The sequence below is a fragment of the Hylobates moloch genome, unplaced genomic scaffold (assembly GCF_009828535.3).
Source record: "Hylobates moloch isolate HMO894 unplaced genomic scaffold, HMol_V3 SCAFFOLD_44, whole genome shotgun sequence".
NCBI lineage: Eukaryota > Metazoa > Chordata > Mammalia > Primates > Hylobatidae > Hylobates > Hylobates moloch.
This window is the reverse complement of record NW_026652319.1, coordinates 450,897-464,022: the sequence shown is the minus strand read 5'-3', so window position 1 is coordinate 464,022 and position 13,126 is coordinate 450,897. Positions and strand designations below refer to the sequence as shown.

The window sequence follows — 13,126 nt, the reverse complement described above, 5'->3', positions numbered from 1 at the left end:
TTGTGTGGACATATGTTTTCAATTCTTTGGAGTAGATACCTAAGTGTGGAATCACTAGGTCATATGATTAATCTATATATAATTTTTTTTGAGACAGAGTCTCGCTCTGTTGCCCAGGCTGGAGTGCAGTGGCATAATCTTGGCTCACTGCAACCTCTGCCTCCTGGGTTCACGCCATTCTCCTGCCTCAGCCTCCCGAGTAGCTGGGACTACAGGTGCCCACCACCACGCCTGGCTAATTTTTTTGTATTTTTAGTAGAGATGGGATTTCACCATGTTAGCCAGGATGGTCTCAATCTCTTGACCTCATGATCCGCCTACCTCAGCCTCCCAAAGTGCTGGGATTACAGGCGTGAGCTACCACACCCTGCCAATCAATATGTAATTTTTTAACTGCCAACCTGTTTTCCAAAGGGGCTGCACATTTTACATTCCCACACCATGAATGAGGATTCTAGTTTCTTCATGTTTTTGTCAGCACTTACTATTGTCTGCCTGTTTTGTTGTAGTCATTCTAGAGGGTGTAAAATAATATCTCATTGTAGCTTTGATTTGTGTTTCCCAAGTTACTAATAATGTTGAGCATCTTTTCATTTGTTTGTTAATCATTTGTATATCTTACTAGTGAAACATCTCAAATATCTTGCCAATTTTTAATTGGTTTATTTTCTTATTATGTGATTGTAAGAGTTCTTTCTATATTCTGGGTATAAGGCCTTTATATGAAATATGATTTGCAAATATTTTCTCCCAGTGGCTTATCTTTTTATTTTCTTAATAATGTCTTTTGAAAAGCAAAGGTTGTTATTTTTGATGAAATATAATTTATCTGTTTTTTAGATTGTGCTTTTGCTGATGTATGTAAGAATTCTGTCTAAGCCTGTCAGAAGGATTTTCTCCTGTATTTGCTTCTAAGAGTTTTATAGTTTTAGCTCTTCTTTAGATCTATGATCTGTTTCAGCTAACTTTTGTGTATGATATGAGGTAAGGATCTAAATTCATCCTGTTTCACATGGATATTCAATTGTTCCAGTGCTGTTTGTTAAGAGGCCAATTTTTCCTTACTGAATTGCCTTGGCATCTTTGCCTAAAATAAATTCACCATAAATGTAAAGGATTATTTTTGGATTTTCTATTCTATTCCATTAATCTATATGTCTTATGTCAGTGCCACACGCTCTTAAGTACTATAGTTTTTAATAAGTTTTAAAATCAAGAAATATAATTCCTCTAACTTCCTTGTTTTCAAAATTGTTTTTGCTATTCTGGGCCCTCCATAGTGAATTTTAGGATCAGCTTGTGAATTTCTGCAAAGTAACCTGCTAGGATTTTGATAGGTATAGTATTGAATCTATAGATCAATTTGGGGAGAATTTCTACCTTAAAATTTTTGTATCTTTCAATTCATGAATGTGGTATGTTTTTCCATGGAGATCTCTAGCCCTCTCAAAAATGTTTTGTTTTCTTGAACTTCTTTTATTAGAATTTATTTCTAAGTGTTTTATTCTTTTTATGTTGTTACGAATTGGGACTGTTAATTTATCTTGGGGATTGGTCATTATTAATATACAGAAATAAAATTGATTTTTGTATATGTATCATGTATCCTGTGACCTTGATGAATTTGTTTATTAATTCTAGTATTTAGTATTTTTGTGTGTGTGTGTGTGTGTGTGTGTGTGTGTGTGTGTGTGTGTGTCTTCTTTAGGATTTTCTACATAGAGGAGTTTGCCAACACTCCAAGTCCTTTTACCTCTACTCATTTAGTTGTATTTACCCTTAAATCCTTTGGCCTTCATACATACTTCCAGGTTGTTAAACACTAATTCCTTAGTGAGGAATCCTCAGTATTCTGCTTAGGTTCCTTGGTGTTATTCATCTCTTAGCAACTGTTTTTCTTGCCTCTTATTTCACAGAGAAGGTTAAGGTTACCAATAGACGCAAATTTATTGTGAACCAGATGATGCTTAAGTTTCAGCATCTCTCACTTAGGACTTCCTTCCAAGGTTCTGGGAGGGCTCCTGGTGAAAGCAAGATGAATGGGTTGTAATTTGGTTAAAAATTATCTTTCTACTCAGGTTTTTCCTCTCTCTCACTTTTTAAAAAAATTATTAATTTTTTGTGATTCTCACTTCTGTTGTCAGTATACCATTGGAGTAGTCACAGGCATTTGGAGGATCTGAGTAAGGGAAAGTTGACTTAGGAGTATACCATTATAATTGCCATTTGGAAAGATATTTTAGAATGCTTTAATGAAACAAGCAAGAAATTACATTAATTTGGATGTATATAATTTTTTAAAATTAATCAAATAAAAGCATTTATAAGCAAATTAGGCAATAGAAATTATTGTGGCCTAAAGAAGCAAATCGTAATAACTTTTTTGATTACATCAAAGCAAATTTATTAATAGAAAGATAAATTTTTTAAAGTTCTTGGGTTATTGGATAATCTAATGAAAGGGAGTTAATTGTTCAGAGACATTGGAGAAAGATTTAAGTTTTCACTGATTTCACAAATATGACTAACATCATTGAATGTAACATACAAATCATAATATACTACTTCAGGGAGACCATCTAAGATAAACTGGCCCATGAGTTTCATTGTTTCAAAGACAATTTAATCACTTTCCAAGAAAACCTGAAATGGCAAAATCTTATGTATGAGAAAAGTTTAATAAGAATTTCCCCGAATTTGACAATGCTAAGAATTTGTGTGACATTACTGATTACCAAATTACTAATTACTAATTACCAAAGGTCTCCAAGATAAAATGGACTCTATTCAGCCTTTTTCTGCAGACTTAAACACTGATCACTACGTTTTTCTTAAAATTTCCATATCCCCTGGCTTTTCTGACATTATTCTTTTGGCTTATCTTCTTACTCACTGATGAGTTCCCCCTAGTCTCCTTTGAGGGATTCTTTTTAGTTTCAGTCCCTTAAATGTTTGTGTTGTCCAATGTGTTATCCCTAGCACTTCTGACTTTTCCATTTCTCCTACTGAGGAGGAATCTATTTTATTTACTCTTTCATTCAGTATTTGTTGAGCACATATTATGTAGTAGGCACTGTGCTAGATGCTAGAGAGACTGTGATGAGCAAGTAGATATAACCTCTGCCTTATAGATCTTAGTCTACTCAGGGATGTAAATATTGACAAAATAATTATACTCTCATGGCTTCAGTCATCACCTTTTTGCTGCTCTCAAATCTGTGTCTGTATTTTATTTGATTATTAAGATAATTAAAACCAGAATAAAATCACTGAGATGACAAAATGTGATTACTTTGAGCTGTCGGATTTTATGAAGCAAATGCACTGGATCAGTCACTTTGAATTGTTTTATTTATTATTACCCCAGATTTTTCACTACCTATATAACCATGGTATGTGGGACAAATGCTGTATAAGACTTTAAGATTCTCGCCGGGTGCGGTGGCTCACGCCTGTAATCCCAGCACTTTGGGAGGCCAAGGCAGGCGGATCATGAGGTCAGGAGATCGAGACCATCCTGGCTAATATGGTGAAACCCCGTCTCTACTAAAAATACAAAAAATTAGCTGGGCATGGTGGCGGGCGCCTGTAGTCCCAGCTACTCGGGAGGCTGAGGCAGGAGAATGGCGTGAACCCAGGAGGTGGAGCTTGCAGTGAGCCGAGATGGCACCACTGCACTCCAGCCTGGGTGACAGAGCGAGACTCTGTCTCAAAAAACAAAACAAAACAAGACTTTAAGATTCTCATTTTGAATCTAAGACTAAATTGCTCTGACCTAATTTTCTTCACTAAATGTTCACGGTTGAATAAAAAAAGATAAATAGAATAAATGTATATGAAGGTAGTTAGCTATCTTTCTTTGTAGTTAAAATAATGGCAAAATGGAAATGAGTTAGAGTGACCATATACTTCAGTCTACCTGAGATATTCCTAGTTTGTGTTTTGTCTCAGCATAATATGAATACCACCTTCTTTTGGTTTCAGAATTGTCTCCAATTAGACAGTAGATTATATGGTCACTCTAAAACTATTTTTGAAGAAATGTTTATTATGCTTACTATTTTCTAAAATCCTATTTTTTTTTACTTTGCAGTCAAAGATTGTCAGAGTACAAATATTTCTGGAATAAGACTCTTTCATTACTTACTTTTACTAAAAGGGAGCTAACCAGTATTAAAAATGAAGTATATGATAATTACCAAAACTGGACTTCATTGAAAGGAGAAATTTTTCTACAAATTAAATCTATAAGTGAAACAGCCTTGACAGGTTTGTTACATATATTTAGAACATAATTGTCCCTTTTTGGTAAATGGTACATCATAAGTAATAAAATAATGATATTTCATTTTATTTGATGGGAATTAGGATTAACTTTGTTATCACTTGTTAGAGTAGATGACCATTAAGATCTATTTCAACTCTGAAATTTAATTATTATAGGTTTATCTAAGATAATCTATGATACATCTATCTTGAACTGTGGCCAGAAGTCTGTTCATTACTGTTAAAAGTACTAATCTATGTTTTTAAAACTCCTCTTAATGACTGAGTAGCTCATATTAGGTCAGCCTTCTTATAGATAACAACTTTAATTCTAGAAAAATAGCTACCTAAAGACAATAAAGAGTGACCCAAAGCAAACACATAATGGAGGGAGTATCAAAAATTAAAATAAGTCATACTAAGTGAAAGATGCCAATTTGAAAGGGCTGCATACTATATTATTCCAACTATATGACATTCTGGAAAAGACAAAAGTATGGAACAGTAGAACGATCAGTGGTTGCCATGAGTTCCAGGCAGAGGATAAATAAGAAGAGCAAAGAAGATTTTTAGGGCAGTGAAACTAATCTGTACAATACTACAATAGTGGAGACATGTCATTATACATTTGTCAAAGTTCATAGAATGTACAACACGAAGAATGAACCCTAATGTAAACTATAAATTTTGGGTAGTAATAATAATGTTGATTCATCAATTGTAACAAGTACTACTCTCCTGAAGCGTGTCCATAGTGGGGGAGGTTTTGCATGTGTGGAGACAGGGGGATATGGGAATCCTCTGTACTTTCTGCTCAGTTTTCCTGTGAACCTAAAACTGTTCTAAAAAATAGTCCATTAAAGTTTTTTTTTAATGTTGAAAAATGCATGGCAGTGAGTGAATTTTTTTCTTTTTAAGGATATTGAACTGAGAGCAGGGCACAGTTTGCTCCATGCAAAGAAGGTAAAAATCTGATAGAAAACTGTAGACTAGAGGATAGAGATCAAGGCAACCTCAGCCTCTAAGAAGTAAGGGGATGTCCCAGAGAAGTGAAAGCCAGAGAAAGAGAGCTCAAATTTTGCATATAAACTCTTTCCAAATCTCAGGCTTATCCCTGAAATACATGTGCTCAAGGAAGATGCTAAATAGTCCATCTAAAACTAAAGTAATTGATATTTTAGCTGTCACCTACCCTATGAGAAACAGATTTAACACTTTAAGTTTAGCCAGATTAACTTCTTGTTAAAACAATACAAGAAAAAAAATAAATACTATTTGGAAGAACATAAGAAGAATCCAGAGTCTCTATAACATAACACCCACAATGTTCAGTATACAATCCAAAATTACTCATATCCAAAAGAATAGAGACCAGTTGACTCAGATGATATAATTAGCTAACCAGGATTTCAAATTAGCTATCATAACAATACTCAAGGATATAAAGGAAAATATGCTAGTAATGAATAAAAAGAAAATCTGAGTAAGCAACTATTAAAAAATGAGAAATTGAAGAATTGAAAAATATGGTATCTGGAATAAAATTTCACTGGATGGACTTTTTTTTTTAAGTCAAGAACTTATTTTATTTTATTTTAAAATAAACATTGAAGATCCCCCATTTCCCACCACGCTATAAAACTTTTGAATGTGGAATGTTCAACAGCCCATCCATTTTGGTAGGTTACAAAACCAGCAAAAACTCCAGTTGTCTAATGATGAATGTTTAAGAATAGTTTTGTTTTTAAATAGCTGAGCACCTACTGGAAAAATTCCTGGGCTAAATGCTGAAAATAAAATTTAATTTCTGCACAGAAAATACCATTAACTTAGTAGCCTTTGCTTAAAGGTGGGATTAATTCTCCATGAAGTCAGAATGAGACAATAAGCAGCATTAAGTTCATAGGCACACAGAACTAGTGCTCAAACTGCTAGCACAAATTCCAATGGGATGCCGTAAATGAACACTCAGCAAGTGAATTAATCTGATTCACAGGATTATGTTTAATCACCGAAAACACACTGGCCAGTGTACCATAATATGTTACCAGAAGAGTTATTATCTATTTGTTCTCCCTTTCAGAAAACTTATTGTAAAGGGACTGTTTTCATCCCATAAAGACAGGACTACAATTGTCAGCTTTCTATTACGTGGATATGGAAGGAAACTATTTTTACTCTGCATGTTCTGTCCTAAGCGTCATCTTGAGGCTTGCACATGATACTCAGATTCCTCACCCTTGCTTAGGAGTAAAACAATATACTTTACAGGGTGATAATAATTTCCATAGTTATTTGAAGTGGCTTGAAAAAGGCAAGATTGACTTTTTTGACATTGGATAAAATCTACAAATCAGCCCTCGAGTTATTCAATGATAACTGACAAACTAAAATATTTCCCTAGAAAGGAAGATGAAAGAAGTGAAGTGTGGTTTGGCAGAAAACTGCATTTCATAGCTTTTCCAGTTAAATTGGAGCACTGAACGTTCAGATGCATACCAAATTATGCATGGGTCCTAATCACACATATAAGGCTGGATGGACTTTTGTAGTGCATTGCATTTACAGAAAAAAGAATCAGTGAATTTTAAGATAAATCAATAGAAATTATTCAATTTGAAGAAGAGAAATAAACATTGAAAAAAAATGAATGGAGGCCCAGCATCCTCAGGAAAGAATAAAAATGCACCATAAGTGACAAATATGAGTAAATATAAAAGACTCCTTTTCCTTTAAATTTGTTTTAAAAACTCACATGCTTATTTAAAGCAAGCATTATTATTTTGTGGGGCTTATAAAGTATGTCAATGTAACATGACAACTAGAGTCTAAAGGATGGAGAGGTGGATAAATGGATTCATTTTGTTGCACTATATTTGTATTTTATGTGACATGGTAGAATATTTTATTTAAACCAATAAATTAAGTATGTATATTATGATTTCTAGAGCAACTACTAAAAAATTAAATACAGAAACGTAGTAAAAAGCTAATACATAATTTAAAAGATAACTCTTTAAAAAGTATTCAAACAGTCCAAAAGATGGCATTTTAAACATCATCTAAGATTTATGCAGTAATCAAATCAGTATAGTACTGGCATATGGATCAACAAAGATGAATAGAACAAGATAGCCTGGTAAATGACCCTACTTATATAATCAATTGATTTCTGACAAAGTCAGCAAAACAATCCAATGGGAAAAAGAAAGTCTTTCAACAAATTGTGCTGGAACAACTGAATACCCATGTAGAAAAATATACCTCAACTTCTGCCTCACACCATACATGAGAATTAATTTAGGATAAATCATAAACCTAAATGCAAAGGATAAAATTATAAAACTACTAGAAAAAACATAGCAAAATATCTTCATGACTTGATGTTAAATGAAGATTTCATGGATAGGACATAGAAGTAAGAACTATAAAAGAATGAAAATCGGTGAATTAGACTTTATCAAAATTAAAACATCTGTTCATCAGAAGCTATCCGTATGAAAATGAATAGTTAAATCACAGAGAAAATATTTATAAAATATGTGACAAAGAACTGTTGCCCCAGTTACATAAAGAATGCCTACAAGTCAATAATAAAAGTATTCAATCAAAAATGACCAAAAGATCTGAACAGACACTTTACACAGGAAGATACATAAATGGCCAATAAAGACACAAAAATGTTCTCAACATTATTAGCTCGTCTGATTGACTAAAATGAAACAGTCTGATGGCAGCAGATGTTACTGAGGAAGTAGAGTACTGGAATCCTTGTACAAATTGGTGAGAATGTAAAATGCTACAGCCACTTAGAGAAAATATCTGACAGTTTCTCATTAAACTAAATACACATCTATCCAAAGACCCTGAAATTCCACCCTTTGGTATTTACCCAAGAAACATGAAAACATATGTCACAAGATACTTATATGAGAATATTCAGCAACTTTATTCAAGCTTAATTCAAAATATCCTAAAACTGCAAAAAGCTCAGGAGTACATCAGTAGTAGAATGGGTTCTGTAAAAGAAAACAATTGAATATATTCAGTGGGATATATAATGAACTGCAGATAATGTAGTAGCATGGATAATCCTCAAAAATATTATGCTACTTGAAAATAGCCTTACACAAATAATACATATTGTATTATTTCATTTATACGATGTTCTAGAAACAGGCAAAACTAATCTACACTGGGGAAAAAATGGTTGCCATGGAGGGTGGGATTGACTGGAAAAGCACAAAGGCACTTTCTTTGATGGCAGCAATTCTTTATGTTTTGATAGGGGTTTGCATTACACAGTGGATGCATTTGCCAAAACTCATCTACTGGTGCACTTGAGATTTGTACAATTCTGTAGGTAAATTTACTCAAAAATAAAAAGAAATAAATGCAAATGTTGAACTGTATCTGTATGATGAAATGTTTAGGAGAGAAGTATATTTATGTCTGCAACTTACCTTGATATTCACAGGATGGATTGATAGATGTATAAAGTGTTTGATAGGTATATAGTTACGTGACAAAGCAAATATAGTAAAATATTAATTGTAGAATCTAAGTAGTGTGTATATTTGTGCTCAGTATACAATTGTTTTAACTTCTCTATATGTTTTAAAACTTTCATAGTTAAATATTGGAAAAAAATCATGTTAAACCATGAAACTTTAATTTCACTTGCTGACAATTTTGTTATATAATATGTGCATTCAGAAATGCATTTTTATATGACAATATGCTTTTAAATTTGAAATTTAACTTTAATAATTAAATTTAGGCAAATAGACGAATATTATAACAAACATGTAAAAAGTATATCTATATTAGGCCGAGTGTGGTGGCTCATGCCTAGCACTATGGGAGACTGAGGCAAGTCAATAGCTTGAGCTCAAGAGTTTGAGACCAGCCTGGGCAACGTGGCAAAGCCCTGTCTCTACTAAAAATACAAAAATTAGTCAGGTGTAGTGGTGCGCACCTGTAGCTCCAGCTACTTGGGAGGCTGAGGCATGAGAATTGCTTGAACCTGGGAGTAGAGGTTGCAGTGAACATGTCACTGCATTCCAGCCTGGGCGACAGAGTGAGACTCTGTCTCAAAAGGAAAAAAAAAGGGTATCTATATTGTTAAATGGAGCAGCTGGGTGTGGTGGCTCATGCCTGTAATCCCAGCACTTTTGGAGGCTGAGGCGGGTGGATCCCGAGGTCAGGAGATCGAGACCATCCTGGCTAACATGAAACCCTGTCTCTACTAAAAATATAAAACATTAGCCAGGCGTGGTGGCGGGCACCTGTAGTCCCAGCTGCTTGGGAGGCTGAGGCAACAGAATGGCATGAACCCGGGAGGCAGAGCTCACAGTGAGCAGAGATCGCGCCACTGCACTCCAGCCTGGGCAACAGAGTGAGACTCCGTCTCAAAAAAACAAACAAAAAAAAATGGAGCAGACACTGAGAGTGTGCTAGTCGCTAGTCACATTCTTTGGACCTTTAGTGTTCTTCTACTGACTTTTAACTTCCAGGATCTGCGTGTCTGTGCCAGAGGAATCTTGCTTCTGCCACAGTTAATAATACAGATATACTTTACATAATTATATTTCATTTTGTAAATATACTATATATTATGCATCATTTCCATTATTTAAGCATTCATATATGTCTTTTTTTGGATATATGTTTTTGTTATTTTTTTTGGGTAAATACCTAGGAGTGGAATGGCTGAATTGTATAGTAGAGTATATTCAACATTTTAAGAAACTACCCAAGACTTTTCCAAAGTGGTTGTTCCTTTCACATTTTTACCAGCAGTGTATGGAGACCTCTAGTTGCTGCATATCTTTGCCAACACTTAGTACTGTCAGTCTCTTTAATTTTATTCTTTGTAATGAGGTATTCATATAAAAGATATAAATGTATATGTAAAATAGTTGTGTTGGTAATTTTCTCATTTTTGAGTGTCTTGTCACATCTTATAGACTATTTACCTCATAATATCAATAATTGTGAATTCAATCATACTAGAGAGACATCAACTCTAATGTTTTTGTTTACATTTGTGTTGCATTATTAATATTTTCTGTAATCCATGTTTTCTTTTTCAGGAAACTTTTAAGCCAACTATCCATTTTAGGACTGTTAATTAAACCACATAGCTAGGAATAGTTATATCAGTTATATAGTACAGTGTATCACAATCTTAGAAAAATAACAAACAAGGAGACACTGACATCCTCTCTGTGTAGAGGAACAACCCTCCTCCCTCAGAAAGCTTCACTCACTTTATTCTCCCTGAATGTGACCTGTGGCCATGACTGTACAATATGTGAAAAGAGGGAGGCCCTTCAAATTCATGCAGGTGAAATTGGCTAAGGGTCTCCCAAACAAGTAGCTGTCCCTTCTTGTAATTGAAAGTCTCAGTTCAAATGTCACCTCCTCAAAAACATCTTTGCTGACTGCCCTAGTTAAAGTTGTCTTCCTTTATAGTCCTTGTCTATCCTGATTTTCTCTTTCATTTTTAATAATATTTACTACTACCAGAAATATTCATTTATTGATTTATGTGTTTACTGCCAGTCTCCTCCTACTGGTTGTAATCTCAGTGAAAACAGGAAGTTTGATTGTTTTGCTGAATGCCGTATTACTAGTGTTTTAAGAGAATTGAACCTGTCACATAGTAGGTGCTCAGTGAACTTTGTGGAATTGAAATGGAAGTAAAAGTACACCCACATTTTCAGTCAGATTCCTGCTAATATTTATATTAGGTTTTGGAACCTCTGAGTATTCTCTAAGATTTCTTAGTAATGCTTACATACTCTGCAATCTGGAAAGGGAGGAGAGAGGCTTCATTCATTAGCTACACTTTCCTGAAAACCAAGAGCAAATTTAATGTAGGCTATTATCAGTAGTACAATTCCAAATTGGATTTTAAAAATCAGTTTGAAAGTTTTTTATTGAATTTATAAGAGGAAAATATAAACACTTAATAATTAGTTTTTCCCAAATTCAAAAGGCTTTAAGGATTGTTGCAATCATAAACATAAAACAACGTCAATATAAAAACATAGAAAATACAGAAAAGGGGCAAAAAAAAGAAGAAAAAATGACATAAATCATCTGTAATATCATGACACAGAGATAACTGCTGTTAACATTTTGATATAGAGCTTTCTAAACTTTCTTTTCTGTGCATATAGATATATATACATACATATACACTTAAAATATATCATGAAAATATAGTCATGCCAATTAACTACGTTAACAGTATTTTATTGTAGATATGTATCTTATTTAACTAATTTTCTATTCATGAACATGTAGGTTGATCATAGTCTTGCTATTGTAAATAAGGCATCACTGAACATCTTTATATATGCATCTTTATTATTTTATCCTGTTTTTTTCTTTAACATAGTTAATTCCTAGAAGTGGAATTGCAGAATCAAAGTATATGCCCATTTTGCTTTTCATTTGCAAGTGTTACATTTTATATTTTATCGAACACGAAGAAATAGGAGTTAGTTTTCAACCCTTGACTTTTATATTTACCATTATAGTATATCACTTTTGCCTCAGAAGCTGAAGGACCTTGTTTAGAAGTTACACGGTGGTGATGACAGAAGCTCAAAGGTGGAAATGCACACGTGAGGACAGTATATTTAATTCCCAAGCAAGAGCTTGGTGAACACAACAGATGGGGTGTGTCAAACTGAAGCTATATTATTATAAGAGCTTTTTTCACCTTTTAAAAAACTTTCTTCTTAGTGCTATCAGAGCAATCAAATTTCCGGGGCATGGATATACAAATGTGCAAATATGTGTAAAACTTGAAAGGTGCTGATGCTTGCCTTTTTACAGTTTCTTTGATCAATTTGAACACATTTTAAGTTTAACAGCAATCCTAGTAGCTGTATAAACATGCCAATTTCATAGCAGAGAATTTTAAGCAAATAATCTATATCTTAAATTTAAGTATAGAAAAAATAAATTGAATGTAATGTTTTTAAAGGATAATTCTAGTAAAAGTTGAGGAACTATCCTACTGACATGAAAAGATGACCAGGAGGCTAAGAAGCATGCAGACCTTTGCTTTCCCATAGGTTAGCCACCAACCACATGGGGCTATTGAGCACTAGAAATGTGGATATAGCCTTTTGTTGAAATAACATTTTGGATATGTGGAATGAAATAAAATACACTATTAAAATTAATTTTGTGTGTTTCTTCTTATATTTTTAATATGGCTACTGGAAATTTAAAATTACATGTGTGGTTTGCATTATTATACATACATATTTCTATTGGATATGACTAGTACGGATAAATAGTGAAATGAACATTTTAACATAAAATTTGTAAATGTTATAATTTATTTGATATTCACAAAAATGATGAGGACGATGTGAATTATAGCTGAGGAACACTTTACGGTCACTCTTAATCCTAACCTGTTAATGTGTATTTCTAGTTGTCTTTATTATTTAATTCATCTTTTACTTAAATTTATTAAACAAACACTATTCAGAGTCAGGAATGTTAGAACTCTTGGCAGAAATCAGGAAAAATCTGGAGGGGAATGTAGGATCCTTGATAGTGTTGCCATTTTACAGACTTACCACCAGGTCTGGAGAAGGGCCACGCAAACCAATATGTCTGCACCAACCACGCTGGCCTCTGTGTTGCTGGCTTCAATTCTTAATACATAAAGATATATAGGCATTCTAAGAGCAGGTCTCTAGAGTCAGCCAAAGTTTATATCCTGACTCTGCCACTTAACAAAAAACTGGGGCTTCAGTGTCCTCATCTATACAGTGAGAACACACACACACACACACACACACACACACACACACACACACACACACAC

At 33.8% G+C, this 13,126-nt stretch overlaps 1 protein-coding gene across 6 annotated transcripts in view; it reads left to right on the top strand.

The window, feature by feature from the left end:
• The window catches only part of LOC116463605 (interaptin-like), a 219,127-nt gene that overhangs the window by 96,220 nt on the left and 109,781 nt on the right, over nt 1-13,126 (top strand). For all 6 annotated transcript variants that reach the window (XM_058434757.1, XM_032146789.2, XM_058434759.1 and 3 more), the window contains one exon: nt 4,094-4,269. In XM_058434757.1, coding sequence (XP_058290740.1) covers nt 4,094-4,269 — 176 coding nt within the window. The remainder of the gene's footprint in view (nt 1-4,093; nt 4,270-13,126) is intronic.